Below are 15,603 nucleotides of genomic sequence, written 5' to 3'. Positions count from 1 at the left end.
AAACCAAGTGTTCATTCCAAGGAGCTGCATACTAATGGTGGCTGGCATCTAAAGGAAAGATTTCCTTTTAATCACTCCACAGAATTATTGTTATCAGTAAATGAGAGAAAACATCTTTCCTGGAGGAAGGAAGGGAGCTAGGAGAAAGGTAAAGAGGACCTCTCTTCTCTGTCCTGCCCCATTTTTTTTTTTTCAGCACAAATGCATGCTGTCTTTCAAGCATTTGTGCTAGGAGTGGGAATGCAGAAAGATTAAGATTTAGCTCACAGTATTTTTTAACAGCTTTATTGAGATATTAGACGCATACCATGTAGTTCATAGGTTTCACCATATTTGATCTAATTCAAGACTCATGAACATTTATTACTTCCCAATTTCTCAGGTCCTAAAGGAAGAACAAACCTCCTTGGACCCAGTCTGAGATCGACTTCTTCCTTCAGAACAGTAGTACTTGCCGTTTATTAAATACCACTTGAGTATTGTGAGCTCAGCACCATACCTAGTTGCTTTACTAATGTTATCTCATTATATGCTCCTAATAATCCTGAAAATAATTTTTGGCTCATCTTATATGTGATGAAAATGCCTAAGCCTAGCATTTCTTGAGTATCATTTTTATCTCATTTAATATATGGGGAAACTTGCTCTAGACTGCATTTCCCTTTTCTCATCCTTTCCCAGTAGTTATTAACTCTGCAACTTTTGGCTCATACTTCTTCTCTAGTTCTTGAATCTAGCAAGGCTTCTTTGTGAAGGAGACATGGAGGACCAAATAGGATTTTCATGCTTCCGAAGATAATCACAAAAACTGGATGATTTACTTTATATATATTTTTTGTAGGTAGAAGGAATACCCTTGTGCAAACAGATACGCCGACCACAAGACCACCGAAGGGTTATAGCCAAATAATACTTGCTTCTAACCCTCAGTTCTGATGTAGAGAGATATAGAAACTATGTGCTCACTTGAGATAAAAACTCAAATTCAAGAGGGCAGGATAGTGGTTAAGGGGAGGGGTTCAGCAAATTCCCACCCAATGAGAAAAATGCACAGGTATATAGCCTGCATCCTAGGTGAAGGAAATAACTACAAATCAGACTTTTCCTTACAAATGCAAACCATGTAACCTAATTGTGTGTACCCTCATATTAATCTGAAATTTAAAAAGATTTAAAAAACCATTTTCTTTCTATAAACTTTTAAGCATTTGTTATTTTCAGCCTAAAATTTACTTTTCCTCCTCAGTTGATAGATCTAACCCACTTACTGGTTAGCTTACTTCTCTGTACTATGAAGTAATTCTTGTGCAGATGTTTCTGTAATAAACTTGTCTTTTTGTTAAAGAAAAAAAAATACCAGAATACCAGATGAAGAATGTGTTATTATGTGTTGAAGTATCAGTGGCATGGGTAAAGAATAGAAAGAGGCTTCCATAAGTTTCATAGCTAGAAAAAAAATAGCATTAATTTTCCCCAAACCCTAGGACACAAAATATTCAAATTGGCTAACTTTCCAGCACTGAGTTAATTTATGTATTTTTGGTAAACAATGAACCCTGGATACTGAAGCTAACTTTTCTACTAGTTCTAAATTTAAGGACAATGATGAAACAGTGTAAATCTGTAGTTCAGGTTAATTCCTTTGATAATTGCTTCTTTAATGTTTAGTATTGTTTAATAAGAATTGTATTTTTTAATTTATCCTACCAAATTAATTATTTTATTTTATTAATATATTTTATTTGTCCTACTAAGCATTGTGTACTATCCTTCTGAGTTTGGGTTTTTTTCTCTAATGTTATGCAAAGAAACATGTATTCTGACGGTTTTATTTTATTTTATTTTTCTAGGAATCAGAGAATAATAAGTTATGTTCCCTATATTCCTTCCGAAATACCTCTACCTCACCACATAAGCCTGACGAAGGGAGTCGGGACCGCGAGATAATGACCAGTGTTACTTTTGGAACCCCAGAACGCCGCAAAGGGAGCCTTGCCGATGTGGTGGACACACTGAAACAGAAGAAGCTTGAGGAAATGACTCGGACCGAACAAGAGGGTATGTGTGGACTTAACTGCTGGGCTTTTTTTCCTCTAAAGATTCCAGGCCTTAAAAAAAAAAAATGAGTGGGGAATTCAAGGGCCAGAGACATGCATAATTGGCACTAGTTAGGAAAAAGTTACTCAGGTGGTGATCCATTGGTAGTGTTAAGCAGATAGCTTGATATTTCTAAAATGTTGTGCATTTTACTTAGGTCTTAGGACAAAAAAATCAAGATTTTAAACCAACCATAAACTGTATCCTGAAAAAAGGGAATTTTTCTAACTACAACTTAATTTATTGTCCCTTATTTCCTTTTAGTAGATAATAGTGTTTCTTTATGAAAATATCAGTGGTTTAAAAAGCAAAATTAAAAAAATTCTCCTCATTTTTATAATTATAGTAATTTATAAATATATTTATTTTACTTTACATTGTGTGTTGTACAATGGAGTGTTGAGGGCTTAAAATATTGTGAAAGCTAAATATTCAAGGGTGAGTTGTTTGACGGGTGATATCGCTGCAACATCCCACGTCTACCTTCTCTCCTCTGTGCAGGAGTCCACTTGGGTTTACCTGGAGCATAGAAAATAGAAAGGAAAGACAAGATTTTCTAGTAATATTTTTAAAAATGATAAATCAAGTCTAAGTAATGTTGTACTTATGTATGCTCTTTCATTTTCTATGTATAGATTTTAGAACTTAAAATGTAGGGTAATTAATAGCTCTGGGTTTATTACTAGGATTGTAAGTTAAACTCAGACCTCTGTGACACTATAGAAAAATTGAGATTAGATATAAGGGAATTTTTCATGTAACTTAATTTTATTCCTTTAAGGGCTCAAAAGTTTAAAAGTACCCAATTAATTTTTGTAGAAGTCTTTCTAAAGTATGCTTCCCTGTTTTACTAACCAGATGATATGGCATTAAATGTAGATATTTTCTGATGACTCAGGATGCAATAGACTAGAACTCCTAATATCTGTCTAACAATTATGTGACCCTGGGTAAGTTCTTCAATCTCCCTGAGCCACAAAAGTTAAAATTTGGGATGGTACTATTCCCTGACTTGGCAACTCAAACATTTTGAGACTTAACTATAGTAATGAACATAATGTCTTTTATAAACTATGTAAATTGAGGTGTTATGAAGATTATTTCACTATAAATGTCAATTATTTTATCATGCTATAATGTAATGATGTCCCTAGAGATCATTGAGATAATTAGGGACAATTTCATTTTATGGTCATTTCTCTGTAATTATGAAACTTTAGAGTTCTTGTGTCTACATAAAATATATTTAGTGTATGTATATATATATTTTTTTTTGGTGTAAGTGTTGGTTTCTGCTTCTAAAATATCAGGTTATAGGCTGTTATTGCTTGCTTCATGTAAATAATTTGTAATTTGCTTCTTCCATTCACCTGTAGCTTATAAAATTCAATTATCAGAATATTCTGGGCTATATTTAAAGTATGAATAAGTATGTTCTTGATGAGTTTCTGGAAGATTCTGGGTAACATACGTGACCTTTAGTGCATGAACTTTGTGCTGACTCTTCTGGCTTCTCAGAGACTGTTTTTCTCATTCTTGGCTATGTTCTGAATAATTGAGTTTTCTAGATCAATCATCTTTGAATAAGTGAGATTGCTAGATTACTTTTAATTGTGATTCATCAAAAAGATGGTTTTTAACTTCTATAAGTAACTGATTTTCAAAATACCATAAAATGCTCTTTAATATAAAAATAAAATTGATTTGTATTAACTTTTTTCCTAGATTACTAGGGAATTTTAAATCATTTTTTTTGGCAAGTAATGGTTAATTTCATTTTCTTCTTCTTTATTACCAGGTGTTATAATTGATTTTGTATAAGAGAAACACTTGTAAGATAAGATCGCTCATTTAGGAGTTCTTTATCACCATATTTTTGCTAGCAAATAATGTTTTTCTATGTAGTTTACAGATATTTAATTATTTTTCCAGCATATTTTTTTTAGACATAAGAAATTCAAGTATCTTTAGTGTACATTACTGTACATAATATATTCAGTGCAAATAATAGAAAGCATGTACTTCACATTTACCGATCCCACAAATCTGGGAGGAACAGTGAATACCGTGTATGAAGGAAACAAAAACCAAAAAGGTTTTCAGTTTGACAAACTGAGAATATGAACTGAAAACCAACCTATCAAGATAAAATGTAACAGATCTTCCTATCAAGTTCAGAAGTTGTAACCACCAATCCCTCCCACATACAAAAACTACTGAAGTTGTAATCACTAGTCCCTCCCATATACAAATAATCACTGAAGAAAAAATAAATAGCAGCTGCCAGTGCTCTCTCAGTCAGCATTACCAGAAGTACAACGTGAAGCATTTAAGAGGTGGTAGTTCCACTGAACAAATGTATCTGAAGCCCTGTGGTAAGTTCTGAATGATCATGCTTTAAGAGGGACGCAGAAGCATTAAGTTGTTCTCAGGGAACAATGACATGTTCACAGGGACAAAATTAGATAATAAGAGGAGCGATTGAAGGAATAATAGTATTAACTTTAGAGAAAAGGAGATCAAGGATGACATGATGGGTCTTAACAGATTAAAGTTACGGCAGGGGTGGGGTGGGAGGATTGGGTTTATACTTCCTAGCTTTCTGGAGATAGAACACAGATCAGTGACAAGAAGTTATAAGGAACCAGAATATCGTTGCTAAGAACAACTATCTAATAGCTGTAACTGTCTATATGGAATAATCTTCTTTGGATATTCATTAGCTTCTGGTATATCTTTTTTTCAAATGGCCCTAATCAAGAACTACATAGTATTGTGAATACTATAGTAGAGGAATGATTCAAAGGGAGCTCGGAGGAGTGATTAAAGGGAGCTCAGAGTTTCTACCTGTTTTTCTTCTACTGTATAAGGTTGTGGATTTAAACTGAGAGTCTCATCTTACCTTTTTATTCCTGTGATAGTTTGGTGAAGGCTATAGAACTTAGAATGTTGTTAAATGCATAAAGCTAAATGCATAAAATTACAGTAAAAATGAATTGTATTAAAATAATTAATAATTAAAAAAATTTATGATACGATAGAATGTGCTATTTTACTACTTGCATTGAAACAAGATCTAATGGAGGCTTAACAATTCATAATTTTGAGATAGTGACAGCAGAAAAATACTTTGATATATGTAAAATATAATGTGACCTAAAAATATCAGTTGTGAAACTATTGGTGACAATGTCCTAGGTACTAAAAATAGTCTATGGTTTGTTTCCTGCATCTATAATCTATGGAAATGTAAGTTTTCAATTAGAAGTTATTGAAAAATAATTTTTTTCCTACCAAATTCTATCCATGTCTCTTGGTATCTGTGGGCCTCTAAGAACCCTTGTGCTAGATGACATGACACATCTGTAATGAATGAACAATAGTCTCTAACTTTAAAAGAATTTATGTTCTAGTAAGAGATATGACATGTACAAAATGAACTTTAGTTCAATGTCTAATACAAAGCTTATATGAGAGCTGTATAGATGAAATGTTAAGATAGTTTTTAGGATAGACAAATTGCTCCTGCCTACTAAGCCATGGAAAAGTTCTATGGGGAAATAGGCCTTAGCTCATCTTGAGAATGAAAGGGTTTATATAGACAGAAATGGAGGGGAGAGACACTTTCAGGGAGAAGGAACAAGCAGAATGCTTTTAAACAGTCAATAGCTCAGGTTCTAACTTAAGGTGAAGATGTATATGGGATATAAGATTGAGAAAGTAGGTTGTGTTAAGATAATGGAGGCCCTTTAATTCTTGGCTAAGGAGTTTGGACTTTATATTGTAGGTGATGGGGGAACCACTGACTATTTTTTAACATAATAAAGTGATGGATTAGAGCTTTCCTTCAGGAAAGTTAATCTGGCAGCACTGTTTAGGATGGATGGGAGCAGGGAGAGACATTAAGGAAATTATTTCAGGCTATAGATAATGAGGCCCTGAACTAAGGCAGCAGAAATGAGGAAGGAAGAGGGGTGCATATGGAAAAGATATTAGGAGATAGAGTTGTTAAAATGTGATGTTTGGTCATAGAGACCAAGAGAGGAGTGATTCAAAGGGAGCTTAGAGTTTTTAAACTATGGGCACATAGGAGGGTAGTAATACAATTAGTAATAAGATTAATAATAATATTAATATTAATTATAGTAATAAAAGTGGAGGGAAATGTTTTGGAGATGAGTTTGGTATCTTGAGTTTGAATCTTCGTTTCGATTATCTTCTTGGAGCAATAGAACAGAATAGCATAATAAGAGAACAGAAAGGATTATAGAAAAGGTCATTAGTGTAGGATAAATTTTTTATTTTAAAATAATTATATTCTGGTTATAAGGAGGTATAACAGCTTTATCAATATTTGCGTGGCTTTGACCTTTTGAAGTATCAGGTCTATCTCTTCATTTGGGACATGCTATCTCATGGGACATTTAATAGCTTTCAAACGCATTATTCACCTCTCCCTCACCTTTGCTTCATGATTTGAGGGCCATACTTCATAATTAGCTGATTGACAAGCTCGTGTGATTGATATAATAAATGATGACCCTACTTGAGTCATTCTTGTTCTGGACTCTATCAGATTAAATATCTCCCCCCTCATTTCTCTCATACATAAGAACTGATTTATACAAAGCTTATTATGATCCTTTTAAAAACAATTATTTGCATGATGAAACAAAAACTCTAGGCAGATGCTTTGATTAAACAAATTATTGTCCAGTATTTAATCTGCCATACCTTCAAGAAATACCCTCCCTGACCACTGATTTGACTAAATTGCTAAATGCTGTTAAACAAAGTGTTCTGTCTAAAGTGCCCCCCTCTGAGAGTGAAGATAGGCAAGGTTTCTGATTTTTATAAATTTAACTTTGATTTAGTGTCCCAGATAGATAAATAGGTAGGTATGTAGGTAGTTGGTAAATAGATGGATGTGTGGATTGAATGATTGTATATCAGAAACTACCTTTTAAAACCCTGCTGTTATTGATGGTAAAGTGTACAGAAAGTCTTTGATTAAAAAAAAAAAAGATTCAGGTTAAAATGCTTCCAAGGATAAAAATCCTTCAGCTGTGATTAAATGATGAATTTTAGTTATCCTTGTATCACCCATCTCTTTGCCAATGTAGCTGGGCTGTAATGTAAGCGACAGTTGTCAGAAAATGAATACTTTAGAAAGGACTTCTATATCTAAATACATATATTTAATCAGAGAGTCCTTTGGCTTCTGAAAATAAGTTGTCTAATGAGAATTTCATTTGAGCAGCTGCTACTGAGGAGGTCAACAGGCACTGCCTAGGAGAATATGGCCCAGCTGGTTAAATCTGGTGGTTGTCGTGATTTAAATGGTCAAGTGCTGCTTGTAATCCAGGACCGTCTGTTTGTAAAGGGAAGAGTGAGTGCTTCAGCATAATGTACAGCTGTTTTAATCTCTCTTTAATAATAGTGCTTCAGCCACTATCATGTCTTGTGTATCATACTACTAAGTATATGATCCTAGGCTGAGTGAATTGGTTTGAGTCAGGTTCTGGAGTCATCTGAGATTGCAGAGAAAGGCACACAATTGTAAAACCCTCAGCTATCTGACAAAGTAAAAGTGTTTTTCTGACTCTTTGGCTCTTTTAAAACATTTATTCTTTAGTTGATAATTATTATGGTCAGGAGAGAGTGACAAAGCTTGTAGTTAAGTAAAAATATAGAATAAATGATCTCTCTTTTATACAGCCAGAAACTTAATGGAAAGTATGCAGGTTTAGGTACATTTCCATCAGAGATACATTGGTAAAAAATGAGAGTATTTTCCCCATGGGATTGTGTGCTTCAGGCTATCACAGTAATGAAAGTATGTGGATTGGATTTGTTTTACTATGCATGTAGAGAAAGGACAACAGCATTTGAGCTTTGGATTCCTAGTGGGACAGGTTTTCCAATGGATTATGCAGCTGTTTCCCAGCACAAGAATGAGCTTGTGTTTATGTGTATATCTGATGGATTATTACCATTATTCACATCTCTAAACAATCATTTGGATTTCTACATATATTTTCACTGAAGTATATTTAGTTAGCATATGTTGGTATGTTTTTCTCATCTGATAGATAGTCTTTTCTGTACTAAAGGAAGTATATGGTATAGTTCAAACAATGATAAAACTCATTTTTGAATGTCATGTTTTTGAGTGAGATAGAGCTAGGTTTGAATCTAAGTTTTACTATTTAGAGAGATAGTGTAATTTCCTCATTAAGAGCATGGACTCTGGAGCCTGGCTGGCTGCATTTGAATTTCAGTTCAGCATTTACCAGATGGATGACATAGAGCAAGTTATTTAACCTCTCTGTACCTCAGTTTTTCAACCAAAAATGAGTATCATTATAGTGCTATCATAAGAATAAAGGTTTTCATGAAGCTCAGGGATTAATGTAACTAAAGCATTTAGAAAATTGCCAAAACAAAGTAAGTGCTCGGCTCGGCTCCTGTGGCTCAAGTGGCTAAGGCGCCAGCCACATACACCTAAGGTGGCGGGTTCGAATCCCCAGCCCAGGCCCGCCAAACAACAATGATGGCTGCAACCAAAAAATGGCCAGGCGTTGTGGCGGGCGCCTGTAGTCCCAGCTACTTGGGAGGCTGAGGCAGGAGACTCGCTTGAGCCCAGGAGTTGGAGGTTGCTGTGAGTGTGATGCCATGGCACTCTACCCAGGGGGATAGCTTGAGGCTCCATCTCAAAAAAAAAACAAAGTAAGTGCTCAATATATGTAGCTAGACCTAGACCCAAGCTGTGACTTTGGGTAAATTATTTAATCCTTTTGTGCTTCAAGTTTTGTTTGTAAGTCTAGAATCAGGCGTCCTCAAACTACGGCCCGCGGGCCACATGCAGCCCGCCTAGGACATTTATCGGGCCTGCTGGGTGTTTTTGCTGCCTCTGCCTGTCCTGCTTAGCAGCCAACTCATTCTGGGGCCTGCAGTCCGGCCCTCCAATGGTCTGAGGGACCAGTGAACTGGCCCCCTGTTTAAAAAGTTTGAGGATCCCTGGTAGATGAATGATACCTACCTTTCAGGATTATTGTGAGAATTTGCCACATTAATATATAAAATACATAGTTACCATCTATAATGATAACTATTATCACTATTGCTATTATTGCTATTGTTATTTGAAGAAACTTTTTTAAAAAAGAAGTATTATAGGAATTTCATCCTGCACCACAGACAGAATCATAGGAAATGTCCCATGGTGTTAAGGGATTTAGCATTTGGCAGCTATGATGTTCTGTGTTCTGGAAGAGCAATTCAGTTTAACTCTCCTTTCAAGCTCTTTGGAAAAGTTGATAGTGAAGTTTCCCCACTGGAAGCCAATCTTCCCTGCTGAGAAATATGTGGAATGTGGAACCTCAGTAAGAGAGGTTGGTAAAGCCTGGGAGGAGGCGTTCAGATAGTACCTAGTTAAGAGCAATGCTGCTGATCAAGTAAAAATCTATTAAAACCCCAGGTTAAAAAAATTAACACTCATGCATGCTAGAGTATCAAAGTACTTTTTTAAAGCCAAAACTTAATACGTATTAAGTTTTTACCCTATTCTGATTGAATTCTGATCGAAGGTTGTATTGGTGAAACATTTAAAGTATCTCAGATCCAAACCTTTGTTAAATGTTTCTCATTCAAGGGGAAATTGGAAAGGTTTTAGATTTTTGCATAAGAACACATTCAGTATTCATTAAAAAAAAAATCTAAATTGTTATTTAAAGTAAATTGAAAATTTCAAATTATTTAAGTGCTGAAGTTTCCCAAAACTGAACTCATACTCTGAAGCAATTGGATATTCAGAGCAATGCTGATGCAACTTCATTTAAATTCATTTTTTAATTCTCTTTAAAATAAATCTTTCCTCCCAATGATGTGTGTGTCTTTGCTCCTGTTTTAAAGAATTTTTATCATATTCATAGTAAATAGTTGTCTAATACTAGATAGTTTTAAATAAACATAATTTTCTGAATTTGTTGTGTGGTGATATTTAGGGATTATACTGAGGAGCTAGAACTATTGGTTTTGAATTATGGAAATAATAGTTTAATACATTTTTGTGTTAAGTATACTTGCTTTCTAATATTTTTGAAACTAACCGTCCTCTCATTTAACCTTACAAAACATATAATGTGATCCGGAATTCTTGTGGACAAATTATGGTTATTAAACACATGGACAAATTTAGGTAGGTCATTTCCGGTGGCTGTTGTTTTGCAGCTCTTATCTATGGTGTAGGCAATATACTGTTTGTTTGAATCCTTCCCTTAACTTCAGTTTGTGTGTCTCTGCCTTGAAATGATGCTTCAGATTTTTGGCCTGTTTTTCTCAGCTCAGATTTAAAAATTCATTTTTAAGATTCTAAGAACGTGGAGAAAAGATGTAAGCAGTTGTTTCTGATTTTTTCTCTTACCGAACTGGGAAGCTAGAAGGTGCTTTCCTGTCATTTTGTTCTTTATAAAGAGGATGTGGCTTTCTGATGGTCTTATGAAATGTTATATTCTCCTACCGTTTTTGAACTTTTGGAGTTTAAGTGGATCATTAGCATTTTGGATGTTTCCATCGAAAATTAATTAGATTGACTTCTTTAGCATTTATTCTGGGAGTCTCAAAAAGGATAGTTTTTAGATCTGTACTTTTTTCACTTTATGCAATATGTATGCAAAATAAAAACAGAAAGTGAATGGAAAATGAAGTGAAACATACAAGCAATTTGTTATGTAATAGCTGAGATATATATATTATAAACCATAAATATAAGACAAACACTTGTAAACTCATCCAATTTAATAAAAATTACTAATATTATTGAATCTACCTGTTTTCTTCACCTGTACGATCTTTGTTTTCTACCGACACTATTGACAGAACTTGTTTATTATTTTCTTCCTTTTACATTTTAGTTTTGAATGTGCCCCTAAATAATGTACTGTTTATCCTTGTTTATTTTAGAATTTTATAAAAACATTGTCACACTATAACCTTTTGTGACTTGCTTTTTATTTATTTATTTATTTTTTGAGACAGAGCCTCCAGCTGTCCCCTGGGTAGAGTGCCGTGGCATCAACTCCTGGGCTCAAGCGAGTCTCCTGCCTCAGCCTCCCAAGTAGCTGGGACCACAGGCACCCGCCAAAATGCCCGGCTATTTTTTGGTTGCAGCCGTCATTGTTGTTTGGCGGGCCTGGGCTGGATTCGAACCCGCCACCTTGGGTGTATGTAGCTGGCACCTTAGCCACTTGAGCCACAGGTGCCAAGCCGACTTGCTTTTTATATTTATATTCTAGAATTAATATTGCTGTGTGCAGCTCTAGGTCGTTTTCATTTTTTGTGCAATAATCCATACACTATTCCATAATATGCTTTGTAGTAGAATACTCTCCTATTTATTGTCTCTGGACATTTGGATTTTTTCCCAGTTTTCTGATAGTACAAACAATAATGTTGTGAGGATTCTTGCACCTGTCTTCTGATGCACATGTGAATGAGTTTCTACTCTAGGGTGTCTCCCCAGGAGTGGAACTGATGTTGACAAATTTTTGTACTTTTTATGGAAAATATTACACAAAGAAGTTTCTGGTGCTGCTGCTGCTGGTGTGTGTGTGTGTGCGTGTGTGAGATTTTGGGTATGTATAATCTCTGAAAACTTTACCTGTCTATGCTTTTTGGTTTCACCTTCCTCAAAATGTCTAGTATAGGTTTCTTTCTATTACTGAGCTTTACAGAGACTCAGCTGGAGCCTTTGATGGAGCCTTCACTGCAGTTTTCTTTTTTTTTCTTTTGTCATTATCTAAATAAAACAGGCTAAATGTCTTCAGCTGTTCTTTCAACTATGAGCACAAGTCTATTGTTTTTTTCCTACTGGACTGTGATTATTGGGTTTGTTAGGAAACATGCCTTTCCCCCCTCCCCGTTCTCTCCTCTTTATTGCTGTTTCTAGCTCAAAGAGTAGCTTCAGAATTAGAGTAGGTAGTACTTCCAGATCCCAGATTGTATCATGTTCACAATGATTTTTTTCTTAACTACTTACTTCAAATTTAGAACTACAAAGCTATTAATTATTGCCACTGTTCTATCCAATCATTTATGTCAAAATAGACATTTTTCTGGCCAAACAGTTAACTTGTTATCTGTAAATCTTCACCTCTCTCTTAGAATGTTTAATGTGAAAATCTTTTGAGATACTGGCCAGGATTTTATGTGCATTCTTATCGTGACCCTGGTTACTTACTTGGTAGTATCTAATAGATAATTAGTTAATCTGAGCACTAGTTTCTTAGTTTATAAAATGATGATAATGGTGATTTATTCAAGAACAATTTCTAAAATTCTTTGTTTCTAAAATTTTGATTTTCTTTTAGAGTTAATATCCAAATTTTAGAGTTGATTAATAGTACTTTTCTCTTTCAAACTGTTCTCGGTTCATACTGAACTAATGTCATGATTCATTTTCTTTCGTTATATTTGAAATTGTCCTTTACTATTTCCAACCTCTTCTTTCTGAGGATAGAATCTTCATGAAGATAGACTTAAAAGCTGCTATCTGGTATCTGAAAAAGTTGTCCAGTGTCCTACCTACTTATAGATAAAGCCATGACTTCAAGGCTATGACTTAATGCTGAATGTTTACGACAGTTAGAAGTATCATGGCTTTCTTAATTGATGACTTGAGGGTTTAAGTACAAACTAAGGAGCCATACCTAATGCTAAGAGAACAGACGAGTGCTCTCTCGTCTATGACTTGAATGAAGTCATAGAATCTAGGCCATCTGCTAACATCAGGAGTACAGAAGTTAGAGGCCTGTGGTTTTCTCTTACTGCTATCACATAATGAACTGAACATGAATAAATATAAATAGATGGCAAGAAAAAATTGATAGAGATATAATGAAGAATAACTATGAAAATATGAAAAAGTATTGAATTATTTGCAACACCACCATTGTAGCAGCAATAACAGCAGAATTATGCTTATATATATTTTTTGAATGATGGCAGCATATAGTCAAAAGTAAGTTTTCAAAGAGTGGCTAATAAATTGTGTGTATTGGGATTCCATTCTGCTCAAGAATACAATTACTAGCTTACAAGGAACTTTCTTAGTAATCCCCAAGATTAGTACCTCTTACCTTGTACTTTTTGCTTATGTTACAGATAGGGAAGTGATGGAAAATTTAAGAATCAATGTATAAGCCACAGGTTGGAGCTATTTCTTTCTGTTTTCAGGTAAAGGAGGGAAACTGGAGAAAATACCTTATGTACCCATTGTACATATAAAATATAAAAATTATTCTTTGGTTTTAATTTATCTATTAAATCCTCATCCTGACTAATAGCAAAAAATATGCTCTCAGTTCCATGTAAACTCAGGAACTTTAGGACTTAACTTTAGTCATTTAGAATTATGTCTTTTTTTCTTCTTTTAGGTGTTATATAATATTTGGAAGATTTAGGCATTTTAATGGCATTGAAACATAGGTATTGGGCCATTGATCTTTGGTGATCATTACACTTAAAATTTATTGACACTATTCTGCATTTATTCTTAGAATAAAATTTATTGACACTAAAAGCTCTGACTTAAGTATTATGTAAGGTACTCATGTAACAAAAATATTTGTACCCCTTAATATTTTGAAATAAATATGTAAAATTAAATAGATAAGAAAAAATTAAAATTCGTTGATAACAACAGATTTTCCTTTATATGTTTGTATACTGGCTCCTTCTTACCATTCTGATCTTGGCTCAATTATTACTTTCTCAGAGAAGCTTTATACAACCTGTAAACCTAAAATAGACTTTAAACATTCCTTAACATTTTTCTCTATTACATTTTCACTATATCATTTCTCACTACCTGATATGCTGTTGTTCATTTGTCTTTTTATTGTCTGTCTTGCTTCATTAAAGGGGTAAGTCAGTGAGAGCAGAGACCTTCTCTGACTTGTCCAGTGCTGTATTCCCAATACCTCTAATAAGATTCTTGCTAAATGTTTGTTGATTGAATGAATGAGTACAGATTATTAAATGACCTGGAATGGTGCCTCTTTTTTTTAACTTCTCTCTTTTGTCTATATATATATATGTCCCTCCATCTCTCTTTCTCACACACACACACACACATACACACACTCACACACACACACACTCAATTAGGCTTTTATTGACTATAACTTTATCTGCAAATATTGTAAGTCAGTGTAGGGAATCAAAATAATTCCCTCTTTTAATGGCTTTTCTCCTCCTTTCTTGGCCCACATTACCTACTTAAAAGTCATGCTGCCAACAGGAATGTGATTCTCGATATTATTCCATTTTTTTCTTTACTAGGTTAGATACATGCTTCCTAACTGTTCTAAAAGTACAGATTCTCAGTTTGCGACTACAGTATGCAGAGCCATATAACCTTTCCATGAAGTTACACGAGTGAATTTCTTAGATATGCTGTAATGATTTTAAACTGTAATAGAAACTTAGAGTCATTGTCTCTCTTTGTAATTGCCCCACCCTTTCCTTGCTCTGTGGTATGTTTCAGGGGTAAGTGATATTCTTGGCTACCTGATAGAGACTACCTTCTTTGATTTTTATTCTAGCAGGGATTGTCTTCTAACAGTAATACTACATTATTCTTCACATCTGCTGTAATTTTCCTTTTTGCTTTGATGTAAAATATAATTTGGACATTCCTTAGTTACATTCAAGATATGACACATCATTAGAATTTGGTTCCTAGAGTTCTTTTGTGATCTTTCTATGGTAAGCATTCTAAGAAACTTGAAGATGTAACAATCTCAGGAGAAGCTCTCTCACCTAAAGAATCCGTACCATGTTGAACTATGCTTTAGTCAAACATACTTTATGCTTAGCCATCATCCTTCCTGTCCAGAACAACCTTCTTTCTGTTCTATTTATCTATTTTTTTCATCCATCTATTTTCCAATATATAAAATCTAGATCATATTTAGCCCTCACATAGTCCGTCTTCTCTAAAATTATCAATATTTAAAACTATATGCTATTCCATTTATCAATAAAGGTAATCCTAATTATGATGTTCTCTATTTTTAAAATTGAGATTTTTATTGAGATATTTACAGATGATATGTAATTGTAGGGAATGTTTAATAATACAGACAGATTCCATGTACACTTTGCCCAGTTTTTCCTATTGGTAACATTTGAGAAAACTATTATATAACATCACAACCAGGTTACTGACACTGAAAAAAATCCACTCGTATTTTTCCATTTTTAGTTGCACTCAGTTGTGTGTGGATGTGTATATTATGTTCTATACATTTTTATCATTTATAAATCACCCATTTAGGCTCATGTGTCCACAATTACAGTTAAAATACTGAATAGTTCTATTATTACAAGGGTCCATTGTGTTATTCTTTTATAACCACACCTATCTTTTTCCTACTCTAGCATCCCTCATCCTCTACACCAAACCCCTGGAGACCACTGATATGTTCCTCATTTCTAACATTT

At 34.2% G+C, this 15,603-nt stretch overlaps 1 protein-coding gene across 3 annotated transcripts in view; it reads left to right on the top strand.

Annotated features, from left to right (window-relative positions):
* The window catches only part of SOX6 (SRY-box 6), a 499,579-nt gene that overhangs the window by 169,077 nt on the left and 314,899 nt on the right, over nt 1-15,603 (top strand). For all 3 annotated transcript variants that reach the window (XM_003781136.3, XM_003781135.2, XM_003781137.2), the window contains exon 3: nt 1,851-2,058. In XM_003781136.3, the coding sequence (XP_003781184.1) occupies nt 1,851-2,058 (208 nt within the window). The remainder of the gene's footprint in view (nt 1-1,850; nt 2,059-15,603) is intronic.

Source organism: Otolemur garnettii, unplaced genomic scaffold (assembly GCF_000181295.1).
Source record: "Otolemur garnettii isolate 467f Iridium unplaced genomic scaffold, OtoGar3 scaffold00001, whole genome shotgun sequence".
In the NCBI taxonomy this organism is placed as follows: domain Eukaryota; kingdom Metazoa; phylum Chordata; class Mammalia; order Primates; family Galagidae; genus Otolemur; species Otolemur garnettii.
The sequence above is the reverse complement of the archived record's forward strand: the minus strand, read 5'-3'. Positions and strand labels throughout refer to the sequence as shown.